We start from the raw sequence: 16,028 nt of genomic DNA on the forward strand, positions 1-16,028 counted from the left end.
GGGGGTCTGCCTTGTAGACAACCAGCATGACCATCATCCTTTAATGCCCTCACTCTGCCTGGCACAGTGAAGCCCCTGAGATGCTGCATCTCAGTTCATCCCAGCTCGGTTTCCCTCCCCACCACACCGTACAGGTGAGGCCACCAGAGTACACAAGCTTGAGCATTTTCCTGAGGTCACTCAGCAAGGAGACAGCTGAGCTGAGATTCGATCCAGGGTAGCCTAGCTCCAGGGTCCACACTTGTGCCCCCAGCGATGGACCACCTCCTGTGTATTCAAGGCTGTTTAAGGCTGTCAGCCACTCTGTGGGTCACCCACAGCCCTGCAACCCTAAACATGGATGCCAAGGCCCTGAGGTGGGCTAAAGGGCCCTGAGGCCGGGAGTCCAGCACCACCTACCCTACACCCCCTGTACCCTCTCAGTGTGAGGTTCCAAGGCTAGCACAGCACGCATCGGGGTGTGGCCAGGAGATGGAGGCCCGGGCCAGCTGGACACGGTGGTCCTGAGGGGCTCCTTACATCAATCTCGTCCAGCGTTCCCTCCAGGTACCTCCGCACCTGGGAGTTGATCTCGGCAATTTGAATTTCATCCATGGGGTCATAGTTAACAAGGGTACGGTTGGCCTTGGAGGAGGAAAAGGAACATGTTGTTAAGCTCCAAGCACCCAAGCCCAAGCGGGGTGGCAGGGACCATTCTGAGAACCATAGTGGGGAGGTTGGGCACAGACCCTGGCTGCCCAAGCCAGCTCCATTCCCTTCATCACCACGTCCTGGCAAGGAGGGCCTGACTCACAGGCCAGGTGTTCAGGTCATCAAGGGACAACCAGGTAGGGCGGGGAAGGAAGGGCTGCCCAACAGGGGGCCTGCTACTCCAAACAAGGGGGTTCTGCTGACTGAGTCTCAGCAGACTCTGTAGGATGAGGGCCACAGGAGGGAGGGGGCAGCCTCTGCCTTGAGGCTCCTCTGGACCATGAGCATTAGCTCAGACAGGCTACTGGAGGACTCCTGCCCCCACCCCCTACCTTCATGGCTCCCTGCTGCTGTCCCCACCCGACCATCCAGCCTTGGTCAGGGGCCACCTCTCCTGACCTTGACCCATCATGCTGTCTGCCCCTGTACCCCTGCCAGGCCTCTGGCCCCTGCCCCTCATCCCCCCACCTACTGCCTGACCATCTGACACCCCTGTCCACATCTTCTTGTTTGTCCAGTGTCCCTGCCTACCAGACATTTCTGGTCCCCCAGCACTTCTGCCCCACCCCGGAGTCTCTCTACTCGGCCCCTGACGCATCTGGCCCCCTGTCCACCCAGTCCCTCTGCCCACCGAACTGGCTCTGCTCGTCCAGCATCCCTGCCCTGACCCTTTGCCCCCTCCCAACCTAGCCCTTCTGCCCACCTGGTACCCTGACCCTAGTCCCTCTAGCATTCTGGCAACCATGCCCCACCACCACCTCTAGCCCCTTACCAGGCTGTCATGGATGGCTAGTTCCTGCTTGAGCAGTGCCAGCTCCTTCTCCAGGTTCTTGACCATTCGCTGCCAGGGAAACATATTGTGGGGTGGGGGTGGGGTGAGGGGGAAAGCAGGGAGGACAGTCAGAGAAGCCACCCTGCCTCTTCCATATCAAGCCTATAATTCCCCACCCGTGCCTGGACGTCCTGGCTCTTCCAGGTAATCCATGGGGCGTGATCTCAGCATCCGGATGATTCCCTCCCCACTCCCCAACTGGGTAACTTTAGGGTTTGAGGGGGTCTCAGCAGTCCTCTGGCCTCTGCCTCTTACTGCAGAGGAGACTGAGAACAGAGTGAGCACAGGCACCCCTAGGGCCACCTCAAACCTGACTCCCAGGAGCTCCAGTCCAACAGGGTAATGGCCCTCTCAGTGCAGCCCATGCCTCCAGGATGCATTGACCCTCATCCTTCCCAACCACTACACAAAGCATTACCATTCCCCACTGATAATCAGGTGTGCCACCTCCAATTTATTGCTGCTACAAAAAATGCTGCAAAACATCTTTGCACTTACATCTTTGTGTACGAGAACACAGTGATGTATGAGCTCTATGTGATCTGTCCCATTACTTCTTTCCTCCTCTTTCCCTCCTGCTCACTCCATTCCCACCAAATGGGCACATTCCTGCCTCTGCATTGTCTGTCCCCTCTGCCTGGGACACTCTTCTCCCAGGTATTTCCATGGCTCACCTCCCTCAAGTCTTTGTTCAAAAGCTTCTAAATTAGGCGCATCTCTATCACCTCATGTAAAACTGCAATCCCCTCCCCACCCTCACACCACTCTTTTTTAAAATCTTGCTCTACTTTTCTTTCATAGAACATACCCTAGAGCAGTGTTGTCTAATAGAACTTGCTGTAATGATGAAAATGTTCTGTGTTTGTGCTGCAAGCCACATAAAGCTATTGAACACTTAAAATGTGACTGGTGGGACCAAGGAAGTGAAATTTTAATTTTATTTAATTTTACTGATTTCAGGGGACTTCCCTGGTGGTCCAGTGGTTAAGACTCCGCACTTCCACTGCAGTGGGCACGAGTTCGATCCCTGGTTGGGGAATTAGGATCCCGCATGCCGTGTAGCACAGCCAAAAAACAAATTTTGTTTTACTGATTTCAGTAGCCACATGTGAGTAGTGGCTACTGTATTGGACAGTGAAGCTCTACAAGTTACCTATTTTGGTTTTAAGAAAAATTATATATATTTAAGGTGTACAACATGATGTTTTTGTTTTTTTTTTTGCGGTACGCGGGCCTCTCACTGTTGTGGCCTCTCCTGCTGCGGAGCACAGGCTCTGGATGTGCAGGCTCAGCGGCCATGGCTCACGGGCCCAGCTGCTTCACGGCATGTGGGATCTTCCCAGACCGGGGCCCGAACCCGTGTCCCCTGCATCGGCAGGTGGACTCTCAACAATTGCGCCACCAGGGAAGCCCCAACATGATGTTTTGATATACATGTACACAGTGAAATGATTACTACAGTCAAGCTAATTAACATATCCAATAATTACCTTTTTTTGTGTGTGTGGTATGAGCATCTGAGATCTACTTTCATAGCAAATTTTCAGTACACAATACACTACTATTAATTATAGTCACCATGCTGTACATTAGGTCCCCAGAACTAATTCATCTTAGAACTAAAAATATGTACCCTTTGACCAACATCTCCCCATTTTTCAGCCTGCCCCCACCCCACTCCTGGTAATCACTGCTCTACTTTCTGCTTCTATGAATTTGACTTTGTTAGGTTCCACATATAAATGAGATCATGCAGTATTTTTCTTTCTGTGTCTGGCTTATTTCACTTAGCATAATGTCCTCTAGGTTCATCCATGTTGTCTTAAATAAGCAAATCTAGAAATGACTGATTTCTTATGTTTAGTATATCTATCTCTCCCACCCCCGGCAGACTGTCAGCTCTTCAAAGACAGAGATTTGTGTTTCTGTTGGTACACTGATACATCCCAAGTGCTTCAAAAAGTGCCTGGCACATAGTAAGTACTCCAGAAATTTTAGCTGAGTGAATAAATGATACATTTCTAGAAGCAGAATTGCTTAGTCATTTTACATTTGATAGATACTGTCCTAGTGTTTTTCATATAAGAAGCACAAGGGACTTCATGCTGAGAACCTTCACTGTGAACAACAGGGCTTCCTTTAGTTGTCAAAAAATGGCCACTGGAGGGAGCCCCTGATAGCTGGTTCTCAGCACTGGTGACCAAAGCTGTGATCAGTCTGTAGCAAGGGGTCCTGGTGTCCTGGTGGCTCAGTGGCAAATCAGGGCACAAAGCCTGAACTCAAGACACATGACCAGCGTCCAGATTCTGACTCTGCCCCTCTGGGCATCCTCAAGATGGTCCTTCAGGTGGACTCCCTGTGAGGTGAACGGGAGAGGACTGGTGGCCGGCCCCTACTCATCTCCATCCCCTCCTCTCAGCTGAGGGATCTCAGCTCTAGAAAATGCACTATGCCCAGCTAGGAAAAGTCAGGCTGAGCTGCTGGGGACCTCCAGCTGGATGACTCTGTCCAGTGTGGCATGAGGAGCCAAGTTAGACCTCTGGGCCAATCCGGTGATGGTGGAAATGAGCCATCTGCTCCCATGGGTCACCAGCCTCTATGCTGCACCCTGAGAGTATGGAAGCCACTTCTCCTACTGCCTGTCAGGCTTAGTGGCCTCTAACTTGCCCTCTTCTACTGACTGGAAAGAAGCTGCTTGGAAATAGGGCTGAAGCAGAAGACTCCACAGAATAGGGTCTGACAGCACCTCCTGGCTGACCAACTCCCTTATAAGAAACAGGGGCATTTTCTGGATGGAAAAAAAAATGCCTCAGAGACAGCACAAACCCATGTAAGTTCCTTGCTGGTTAGGTGTTTCCATCATAAATGTAATGAGGATCATTCAGAGAGTTCTGCTTAAGTCCACGCCAGGCTGTGAGCAGCTATCAGCCTAAGAAGTTTCCCTATTTTGACCCCACGGCAGCGTGCAGGTGTGCTTCCTCTTGGCAGAGTAGGGAACCCCAAGTCTCTCTGCTGTCTGTTTATGCCCATGGCTCACAACCCTTACACCACCTCACAGAATCACAGAATGACATAGTGGGAGGGTTGCTGGAAGTCATCAGTCCAACCTCCTAGTTCACAGATGAATATCCTGAGGCTCAGAGCCTGAGCAACTCACCACAGAGAGCTGGTAGCAGAGGTGGATCAGGAACTCAATCTCCCACCTTCCAGCCAGCCCCACCCACCAAGGAAACGCTACAGAAGCTATTCCACCCCCTTGAAAACAGGTATCAGTACTGAAGGTGGTGCTGGAAACAACCTGGGAATACTGGCTACAGTCTAGGAAAGGCAACAACCAAAATAATTTTCCAGGTCTCTCTCGAAAACTCATATATATAAAGGAAAATGTTTATCATAAAGATTATAAACACATTTGCATTTGGTGACATGGCAACTTGGCTGTCCAGGAACAACAGTGCAGATTTCAGAATAGGAATTACATTAAAATGAAAGTCCTCGCTGCCAGGTGCAACGCCCACTCAGCCAGGTTCACAGGTGGTAATGTGGTAGTCCTAAGCTAAGAGAGCACCAAATAAGAAAATAAGAAAAATAAATAAGAAAAGCATAAAAAATAATGCCATGAAACCTTGGGAAGACCACCCTAAAATCTGACTTTAACAGCATGCCACCATATTGGCTTCAGGTGTTTTTGTTTTTGTTTTTTTAAGAAATAAAACATTTCAGATAAATGTGAAGCCCCTGGCTACCCCACTCCAAATCCATTCCCCACCCTGACATCCAGAAGGAACCTCTGCTCAGTTTGGTCTTTTCACTCCCATACATTTTATCTTTGTACACACATCTATCCACTAATGATTATCAGCATTGCTTTGTATGTTCTTATACTTGGTATAAACGAGAGATGCCACCATTCAATCCCCAAGTTGTTTTCTCACTAGAGATTATCCATGCTCGCAGCTCACTCCCTCCCTCCCTGTGCAACCTACTTAGCTACTCTTCTGTTAAAGGCTATTCATCATGTTCCTAACTTTTCACCATTACAACAAGCAGTGCAGCACCATCTTCTATAAGTCTCTTTATGTGCATATGTGAGAATGCTGCTAGACTATATACCTAGAAGTGATACTGCTGGTCTGCAGAAGTGACTATAGTGCTAGCTAACATTTCCTGAGCATTTACTCCATGACAGCACTGTGCTAAAAGATTCCTACCCATTATCTTGTTCTTCACATCTCTTTGAGAGTGAACTCTGTTACTCCTGCCTTAGAAAGAATAAGTATCTCGCTGAGGTTATACAGCTGACGAAGGAAAGAGCAGGCTGCTGAACCAGGATAGCCCAACGCAGGGGCCAGCGCTCTTAACTACTGTGCCCGTCATTCTCCAAGTGTGGTCCCAGAACAGCAGCAGCAGCAGCACCGGGGACACTCATGAGAAACTTGAATCCTCAGTCCCCACCCCAGACCGATGGAATCAGGAACTCTGGGAACGGGTGCAGTGACCTGTGGTTCAATGAGACCGCAGGGTGATTCTGATACCCACTCAAGTTTTGAGAACCACTGCTCTAAGCTCTACTTCCTCCTCAACCTCCAAACCATGGGTTAGATCCACAGAGCCCCCGGACTGTTATTTTCCTTCAGGATTTAGAATCTAGAAAGTTTAGCTGGTTTGTCATGGGTTTAGGGCATGTATATGCTCCTGTCTCCAGTAACTACGATTGCATAAGCACCTTAAAGGAAAACCAAATTGTTGGTAAATGTGTTTTTACTTTACTAGATGTTGCCAAAATGCTCTCCAAAGTGGCTGTCCATTACACTTAGACCAGAAATAAATAAGCATTGCTGTTTCTGCACATACTCACCATTGTTTCTACATTGTCAGAAAATTTCTAATTTTTGCTAGTCTGAGGGTGGAATTCCACTAAGGTTTTAACTTGCATTTCCCTGGCTAATGGTGAGGCTGATCATTCTTCTGATTGGTCAGCTGTTTGCTGAGCGGGATCGCTCAGGCTGGGAAGAAAGAGGTTCTGTAGTGACCTAACCAGATGAGTCTGAGAGATGGTCTACACTGATTTAGCTCAGAAACAATTAGCTCTAAGGACTCTCATGCAGAAGCCCAGGGGCACTCAGAGGCCTTGAAGCCCCACATATGAATTGGGTGGGGGGCCTGACCTAGCCCTTTCACCTTTGTGGCAGCCCCCAAGGGACTCTAAACACTGGCCTATCCCAGAGCAGAAAGGGACTGACCCAGGATCACATGCGTATCTTTGGTCAAGGCAGGAAGGGAAGCCAGGCTCTTGTGACCCAGGCAGCAAACCCATACACCTTCCCCACAGCGAGATACCTGCCTACAAGCCCCTTAGTACCTCAGCGTCATACTTTTCGTTGATGGCAGGCTCAGTGGTGACCAGCTTCATCCTGCTGGCAAACCGCAGTGAAGACAGCTGAAAAACAGATCAGACAGACCTCTATGTTCTTGGTCAATTACTTGTGAGTAGAGATATGTGCAAAACAGGTTAAAGGATTCCACTAGAAAACAAGTCTCCCTGCAGAGAGGAAAGCTCCATGGGCCCATGGAGTGACGTCTGGGGGTCCTGCCCGAGTCCCTCTGGGGGCACAGCCAGCCAGGGGTAATTATGGCTGGGGGCCCATGGGGTGGCCACAGAAGCGGGCACTTGGGAAACAGCCCCACTGTGCTGATGTTCCATGAGGAGTGGAGGGCTGCGCCCTGGCAGTGAGGAGCAGCCAGTGGCACATGAGCTGCCAGTGAGCCCTGACATCCCAGCCTCATACTGTGCTGGGCTGACTCGGAGCCCTGAAACAGGGAAGCCAACTTGGAGGGGGGATGGGTAACCCAGAAGTAGCCTGAGGAAGGCCTGAAAGGGCTCTTCCATTGGACAGTCTTGCCTAGTAGTTAAGAGATCTGCCACCAAACAACTGACTGCACAACCTCAGACAGGTCTTGTAACTTCTCTGTAAAGTTGGGAAGACCTGCCTCATAGGGTCACTGGGAGACTTAGTGCTGAGGTATGTTATGTGCTCTGGACAGAACTGGCTCACAGAGAGCCCTCAGGAAGAGACCCCTGTCATTTTAGTTGGAGTGGCTTCTGTGTGAGGGTGAAATCAGACTCTCCTGCTGTAAGCACAGCAGCAAGTGTGGCCACGACTCCCTCATACACACATGCGTGGTCAATGCATTAAGCAACACGAATCATGATAGGAACAGTTTTAAAGTTTTAAAGCATTTGGAGAAGAGAATCATGAGCTTCTGCACCCCCAATATGCCTTTGTCCCAACCCCCGATACTCTTCCAGCAGCTCCTTAGGGCTCCTGTGGGCTCAGTCCTAATCAGAGATCCCAGGTGGTGTGGGCACAAGCCTCGGGGGACAGCAGGTACCAGGAGAGCTGCTTCCTGTGTGACCATCTCAGGGGTGGGGATAAGGGGAGAAAGGGTCTTCCACAGTCTTGGAGGACGTATTTCTTAACCAGGCAGCCAGGAGGCCCAGTATTCATGACTCCTCTTGGGGTTCACTCATGCTTTGTTATGCTGTGAGACCAGTAGGTGCCTGAAGCCTTCCTCTGGGGATGCTGTCTGCACATCAGCTGGAGCTCCCCTCCCTGGCCTCCCAAGTCCCAGGGCACTGGGTATGTGGCCGGAGAACTCCCCCTGGAAGCTGGGATGGTCCCTAATGCACCAAGCTGGGAGGCCCTGCAGAAGCATCTTGCCCTGCAATGTCCCTGGAAATGACCTGTTTCACCTAGTGGATTCTCCAGATGACTGAAGCTTGCCCCAAACATCCACATTTGACCAAAATGTCTAGGGAGAGATTTCCAAACCTATCTTATTTAGGATGGGTAGGGAGGAGAGGCGGGGAGCCCCAGCCTGGGTGCCTAGCTATGTGGACTCACCTGTGTCACTGGCTCACTTCGTATTCCTGCCTCTGGTTCTCATAAGCTTCTTACCTCCCCGGGCCACCTGTTTCCTGCTGCTGGATTAATCTCCCCGAGTCACAACTCTGGCCACAGCCCTCTCCTACTAAAACCCTGTGACAGTCCCTGCCACCTGGAGTAGAATAGCCAAGGCCTCAGCATGGCCGCCAGGGCCCATCCAGCCGCTGCACCTTCTTCTTCTTCCTCTCCTTCCCGAGCTCCTCGCTGCAGCGGCAAAATACTCCTGGCATGGGCCAGAAAACACAGTCCTTGCCCCACAAAGCTGGCTCTCAGCCTTCTCTTCTCACATAGGCCCCCACACTGAGCTTGCCACCTGCCTTGCCTCTTCCTTGACATGGCTTCTGCCCCTTGGTACTTGGTATTTGGATCCTGGCTGGGCCCCCTTCAGCAATTTTGGCTCAGACTCATCCCTGGATCCCTCTACCCTTGACCATGTCTATAGCTACTGTGTCAGTTTACCCAGCCCTGGCATGCATGAGGAGGGATTCCATCCCGGTTGCACTGGCTGTCTTTACATACCGTCTCTTCTAACTGGGAGGCTTCTCCGTAGATGTTTGTCACAAGGATCATATTGCAATTTCCCCCTGCAGAAAGCAGGACACAGAAGGGCCATGAACCATGTGGGTTTTCTGCCAGGAGATTCCTTTGAGGGTGGGAGGTGGAGGGGGTGGGAGGGCTCTGAACATTTGTGTCCCTTCAAAATTCATATATTGAAGTCCTAACCCTCAATGTGATGGTATTTGGAGGTGGCGCCTGCAGGAAGTAATTAAGTACATGAAGTCATGAGGGTGGAGCCCCATGATGGGATTAGTGCCCTTGTAAGAAAGGAAAAGGAGACCAGAGCCCTGTCTCCCTTTCTGATCTCTTTCTTTTCTTTCTCTCTCTCTCTCTTTGCCATGTGAAGACACAACGAGAAAGTGGCCATCTACAGGCCAGGAAGAGAGTTTTCACCAGGAGCCATTCCTGCCAGACCTTGACCTGGGACTTCCAGGTTCCAGGACTGTGAGAAATAGGTGTCTGTTGTTTAAGCCACCCAGTCCGTGATAGCTGCCTGAGACAGGGTCAGAGAGGACACATTCAAGCATGCATGAGGCTGGGAGGCAAGGGGAAGAAGAAGAGAAGCAGGAGAGGCTGTCAAATGTACCTAAAAGAGAAGCTGGGGGAAAAGCAGAGGAGAGAAGACCTGGAGTAGGGCAGAGGCCTCTAGGCCAGGGCTTTGCTTATGGGGGGGTGGGGGGGAGCACTCAGTTAATAATCACACACCAACCACTGTGCCATTGGGCCCAATGCAAAAGCCTGGGAACACAAGGATGACAAGACACAGCCCCAGCTCCTCAGTCAGGGAAGGGAAGACGTCACCGGAGAAGCCCTCCACCTTGGTCTTCAGGGTGATGAAGGATTCTGCCAGCTGGTTCAGGGATGAGGGGAAATGAGAAGGTACTTCCGGTAGAGGCAAAAGCTTAAGCAAAGGTTCTGAGGAGTGAAGAGAATGACATGGGGGACATGAGAGGTCACTGTGCTTGATTCTGCCTTTCCAGGTGTGCCTGAGGTCACTGTGAAAAGGCTGCAGGTAAGTCCATGCCACCAGGAGGGAGCAATTCCATTATCACCAGTAACAGATATGCCAGGCCTGTCCGTCCCCACTGTGCACCAACCATACCCTCACCCAAGGAATCCTTCAGGGCGTGGGTGAGCTTGCACTGCCGGAAGGGGATGTGGTCTCGCTTCTGGTCCCCGAGGGCAATGATGGCCTGCTCCAGGAATGACAGCGACTTGTTGATGTAGGTGGCTTCCTTCAGGACTTGGCCCTCAGACTACAAACCAAAGGTCAGTTCCTCATCAGACCAAGTGGAGAGGCTGCCCCACAAAGAACACTGCAGGTCTGTGGCCAGGCCAGAGCCTCCTTCCCAGAACCAGGTCTTCTCTCTCTGTCATGGGATTGAATTGTATCCGCCTTGGGCTAATGGGAACACTCACAGGAACACTCGTGCAAATATTCTTATGAATGAATGCTCATGTGAATATGAATACTTACGTGAATATTTATATGAATACTCTCTTAAGAGTCACACTATTATGAATACACATGGGAATATTTGTGCAGATACTTGAGCAAATAATCCTGGGAATATACATTCATTCAATACACAGATACAAACATTCATACGAACGCAGGTAGGAATGCTCATCTGAATGCTCTTGTGAATACTTACGTTAATACGCTCACATGAATATTTATGTGAGATGAAAAATTCATGCAAATATTCATTGTGTGAACACTCACACTGATACATAGACGCTAATATGAGCATGGAGCATTGACTGAGCACTGACTGAGTGCCAGGTACTTTGCTAAGAATTTAGGAGCCATCATCTCATTTAATGTTTACAAAAATCCTGCCAGGTAGAAACTGCCTCTCTGTTTCACCTCTGCTAGTTCTGTCCCTCCAGCTCCACTGTGCCTAGCTCGGGATGGTGCTCACGAATGCCCAATGAGGGATGGCCCAGGTGCACAGAAACTAAGCCGGAAACAGAGCTGTGGCTTCTTGAGGAAGAACTTCCTGCTCCCCCACTTACCCTAGACTTCCCCAGCCTCTCCGAGCCTGCTAGATCCACCAAGTTAATTTTGGAAGTGATGTACTTTGCGTCTGATAAGGTCCGTGAATGGGCCTATGAAACACCCAAAAAGAGGTTAAACTGTCACAGGGAGAAGGTTCTTACTGAGCAGGCCCCATGGGAATCGACCGCCCCTCTCGGCTCTTCAAAGAGCTTGCACTTACCTCCACGTAGATTGTGAAAATGCAGTGTGACCTAGATGAGTTCTTGTTCATTGTGTGGGAGGCTATAATCCTGTTGGTCTCTCCCTGAAGAAGACGGAAAACACAGACAACGTTTTGAAATATTAAAATAACACGGCATTTGGATCATTTTTCAATTATGCAGAAATGATATTTATATCACTGCAATCAGCCAGGCCTTCCAGGGAAATCTCATTTATAAACTAGGAGAATAGAAGACAAATTGGAGTCCAGACCTATACTTTCACTCACTGCTAGAGATGTGTGAATTTGTATAATAGCTTTCTTTCCTTTTTTTTTGGCCACGCCATGCAGCTTGCGGGATCTTAGTTCCCCGACCAGGGATTGAACCCGCGCCCTTGTGAGTGAAAGCTCCAAGTCCTCACCACTGGACCACCAGGGAATTCCCTGTATAATAGCTTTCTGAAAAGCAAAGCAGCAATAAGAATTAAGAGCCTTAGGGGCTTCCCTGGTGGCGCAGTTGTTGAGAGTCCTCCTGCCGATGCAGGGGACACGGGTTCGTGCCCCGGTCGGGGAAGATCCTACGTGCCGCGGAGCAGCTGGGCCCGTGAGCCATGGCCGCTGAGCCTGCGCGTCTGGAGCCTGTGCTCCGCAGCAGGAGAGGCCACAACAGTGAGAGGCCCGCATACCGTAAAAGAATTAAAAGCCTTAAAAATGTTCATGAATATTGAATCATAACCAACCTACATATCCAACAATTAGGGAATGGTCTAGCTGTACAATGGAATGTTATGCAGCCAGGAGAATGCTGACAAATAGTTTGTTGTTGTTGTTGTTTTTAATAAATTTATTTATTTATTTATTTTCAGCTGTGTTGGGTTTTCGTTGCTGCACACAGGCTTTCTCTAGCTGTGGTGAGTGGAGGCTACTCTTCTTTGTGGTGTGCAGACTTCTCATCGCGGTGGCTTCTCTTGTTGCGGAACATGGGCCCTAGGGGAAGTGGGCTTCAGTAGTTGTGGCTCGCAGGCTCTAGAGCGCAGGCTCAGTAGTTGTGGCGCACGGGCTTAGTTGCTCCACGGCATGTGGGATCTTCCTGGACCAGGGATCAAACCCGTGTCCCCTGCCTTCGCAGGCAGATTCTTAAACACTGCGCCACCAGGGGAGCCCTCTTCAAAAATTTAAAAATAGAATTACCATATGCTCCAGCAATCCCACTTCAGAGTATTTATAAAATAAATCACGGGGATGTAATGTACAGCATGGTGACTATTAATAATACTGTATTGCATATTTGAAAGGTTGAAAGTTGCAAAGAGAGTAGATCTTAGAAGTTCTCATCACACAGAAAAAATGTGTAACTATATACGGTGATGGATGTTAACTAGAGTTATTATGGTGACCATTTTGCAATATATACAAATATTGAATTATTATGTTGTACACCTGAAACTAATATAATGTTACAAGCCAATTATACCTCAATTTAAAAAAATGCCTGATCCCATCTGATTCTCATAACAATGTTTTGGGGTAGGTTTAAAAACAGTGTCTCCACTTTTATAGATTAGCAAACTGCAGCTTGAAGAGATTAATGATTTGCTCGACATTAAGGCTTCATAGATTGAAAGAAACCTGAATTTGAGCCCAAGAACCCAGTTCTAAGTTCTACACCTTTTGCACTGTATTACAGCCCAAAACATCAAGGGGGCCTTCCAGGAATACAATGGACTAAATATTCAGAAAACTTCCTACTGCAAAACACCTAAAGATGATAGAATATTTAAAAATTCCTTTTGAATGCATGGCTGAGACTGCAAGAAAGTAAGGCCAGTACCCAGGGCCAGACACAAAGCAGGAGCAGGAATCCAGGAACTGCAAGCTAGAACCAATGCTCTTATTGCCCTGAGGCACCTGCAGACGGATGTGCTGTAAGATAGCCCTTGCTGGATCTCTTGGTGATTCTGTGAGCAATGAAATTGACATGTTATAAAGATAGAGAATATCTCCTTTTGCTCCCAAAGCCATTTGCTCTTCACATTCTGAGGATGGTAGACCTAGAGCCACTTGTATCTTCCCTCACCTCCCTACACTCCCATCCCCCCACCCAAGCCATCTGTTACATTCAAAGGGTGATAAGATCTTTCTCCTTCAGAACAAAAAGCTTAACTTCCAGGTAGAGACCTTGCCCTCCTTTCCTAAGAGAGGATTTACTTACATTTCAAAAAATAAGCACATGCTCTCTCTCATCCTCCCTTTCTGTCTCTAGCTGCACCCCCCCCACCTCTGCCCCACCCCTGGCGCTTCAATCTCTCTCTATCCTAACAGAGGGGAAGAGGAGTAAATGTACCAGCTCCTATATAAGCTCTGAGATTCGTAACTTTGGAATTCCTCTCCAATAGTACAGACACCCTCTCCCCTCTGTAGGGCTTCCCTGGTGGTGCAGGGGTTAGGAATCCGCCTGCCAATGCAGGGAACACGAGTTCGAGCCCTGGTCCAGGAAGATCCCACATGCTGCCAAGCAACTAAGCCCGTGCGCCACAACTACTGACCCTGAGCTCTAGAGCCCGCGAGTCACAACTACTGAGCCCGCGTGCCACAACTACTGAAGCCTGCGTGCCTACAGCCCCTGCTCCACAACAAGAGAAGCCACTGCAATGAGAAGCCTGCACACCGCAACGAACAGTAGCCCCCGCTCGCTGCAACTAGAGAAAGCCTGTGCACAGCAACGAAGACCCAAATCAGCCAAAAATAAATAAATAAAATAAATTAAAAAAATTTTTTTTAAATCTGATTTAAAGAGACCCTGTATTGGTAATGTTCCCTAGGCTCCTGAAAGAAAAAACTATTCTCTAAAGTAATATAGTCTCAACCCAAGCCTCAAAAAAGACCCACTGATAAAGGGCCAAGGGAGTAGAGCTTATAATCAAATTACAAAATATACTTGTTATGGTAAGGTAACATTTTATTTTGATTCATAGAACGTTTGGAAGAAATATACAGGGAGGTCCTCTCTACCTTCTACTCAGCCTCTCCCTATGATTAACATCTTGTAAAATGGTAGTACAATGTCAAAACCAAGAAATTGACACTGGTATAATCCACAGAGCTTATTCAGACTTCACCAGTTATACACTTATTTGTGTAAGCTATACAACTTATACAACTTATTGGTATGTCTGTATGTGTGTGCATTAACTAACTATGCAAGTTGTTATTTCTAGGAAAAACGAGAGAGGAAATATAAATATGAACGAATATATAACTTCCAAACTAGTAAAGAGGGAAACAAATATAATAAAAAAATATCCAATGAAAAAGAAGGCAAAACAGTTAAGAAAAATAAATGGGAAAAAGAACACACAGTCAAACGACAGATTTAAACCCAAATATTTCAGAAACTACGTTAAGTGCAAACGGAATGAAATGCTTCAGTTAAAAGATAAAGACTGGGGCTTCCCTGGTGGCACAGTGGTTGAGAGTCCGCCTGCCGATACAGGGGACACGGGTTCGTGCCCCCGTCTGGGAAGATCCCACATGCCGCAGAGCGGCTGGGCCCGTGAGCCATGGCTGCTGAGCCTGCGCGTCCGGAGCCTGTGCTCCGCAATGGGAGAGGCCACAACAGTGAGAGGCCCGCGTACCGCAAAAAAAAAAAAAAAAAAAAAGATAAAGACTGTCAGAGTACATTTTTAAAAATCCTCTCATATGCTCTTTACACGAAAAGCCAAAACAAGAAATTTATACACATTCAACTAACCTAAACGTAAGAATTTTTGTTCATCAAATAACACATCAAGAGAAAAAAAAGTCACAGGAAATAGAAAACATTGTAATACACACAACTGAAAAAAGAACTAGTTTTCAGAATATATGAAGAATTTATACAAACAAATAAGAGCGAAAAAAAGACATCTGTAAAGAAAATAAACAAAAGACATGAACAGGGAAATCCAAATGGTCAATAAACACAAAGTAAGGTCCTTAATCTCACTGGTAATCAGGTAAATGTAAACCAATGAGTGGGACCACAGCGGGAAACACTATACACCAGCCAGATTGGTCAAGATTTTAGGGTCAGAATAATGGGAATTCTGATAACGTGTTGTGGGAGTATACCATTATGGAAAATAGTTGGTATCATTTAAGAAAGCTTAAGACACACTCTGTATGACTCAGCAATTACAGTTCTTGATTTTACCTAGAGAAATTCATGCTTATGTGCCCCAGATATACATACAAGAATGTTGCTAGTTCTTGTTCCTAGTGGCCATGTCTGAAATACACCCAATCTAGGAAAACCCAACTGTCCATCAGAAGTAGAATGGATAACTAAATTGTAGTATGTTCACACAATGTAATATGATGAAAGTGAAAAATATACAGTAACATCAGATGAATTACACATAAAAAGTAGATAAAAGGTAAAAGAAATAAGACAGAATTCATCCTACATGATTCCTTGTATATAAATTTCCAAAAAAGTAACTTATGCTGCTTGAGAATACATAGGTAGGATGCTCCAGGTGGTAAAGCTATAAAGAAGACCAAGGAAATGATTACCATACAAGTCAGAAGAGTGCTTACTTCTAAGGGTATGAATAAATAATTATTCATGATTAAAAAAACTCTTGGGCTTCCCTGGTGGCGCAGTGGTTGAGAGTCCGCCTGCCGATGCAGGGGACACGGGTTCGTGCCCCGGTCCAGGAAGATCCCACATGCCGCGGAGCGGCTGGGCCCGTGAGCCATGGCCGCTGAGCCTGCGCGTCCGGAGCCTGTGCTCCGCGGCGGGAGAGGCCACAGCAG

At 48.1% G+C, this 16,028-nt stretch overlaps 1 protein-coding gene and 1 long non-coding RNA gene across 10 annotated transcripts in view; one reads left to right on the plus strand and one right to left on the minus strand.

The window, feature by feature from the left end:
- Nucleotides 1-15,003, plus strand: part of LOC137232374 (uncharacterized) — a 42,295-nt gene extending 27,292 nt beyond the window's left edge. Inside the window, exon 2 of the long non-coding RNA XR_010947006.1 lies at nucleotides 9,374-15,003. This is a non-coding gene — a long non-coding RNA (uncharacterized lncRNA). The remainder of the gene's footprint in view (nucleotides 1-9,373) is intronic.
- Nucleotides 1-16,028, minus strand: part of KIF9 (kinesin family member 9) — a 47,448-nt gene that overhangs the window by 18,386 nt on the left and 13,034 nt on the right. For 5 of the 9 annotated variants that reach the window (XR_010947002.1, XM_067754169.1, XM_067754168.1 and 2 more), the window contains 7 exons: nucleotides 11,250-11,333; nucleotides 11,047-11,139; nucleotides 10,130-10,283; nucleotides 8,989-9,053; nucleotides 6,885-6,962; nucleotides 1,463-1,531; nucleotides 520-624 (listed from right to left, as the gene is read on the minus strand). Coding sequence is in view for 8 of the 9 variants with exons in the window: in XM_067754169.1 (XP_067610270.1) it covers nucleotides 520-624; nucleotides 1,463-1,531; nucleotides 6,885-6,962; nucleotides 8,989-9,053; nucleotides 10,130-10,283; nucleotides 11,047-11,139; nucleotides 11,250-11,333 (648 nt within the window). In the remaining variant the exon portion in view is untranslated. The remainder of the gene's footprint in view (nucleotides 1-519; nucleotides 625-1,462; nucleotides 1,532-6,884; nucleotides 6,963-8,988; nucleotides 9,054-10,129; nucleotides 10,284-11,046; nucleotides 11,140-11,249; nucleotides 11,334-16,028) is intronic. The other 4 variants (XM_067754170.1, XM_067754163.1, XM_067754164.1 and 1 more) reach the window with 3 other exon arrangements.

This window comes from Pseudorca crassidens, chromosome 10 (genome assembly GCF_039906515.1).
Source record: "Pseudorca crassidens isolate mPseCra1 chromosome 10, mPseCra1.hap1, whole genome shotgun sequence".
Taxonomy (NCBI): domain Eukaryota; kingdom Metazoa; phylum Chordata; class Mammalia; order Artiodactyla; family Delphinidae; genus Pseudorca; species Pseudorca crassidens.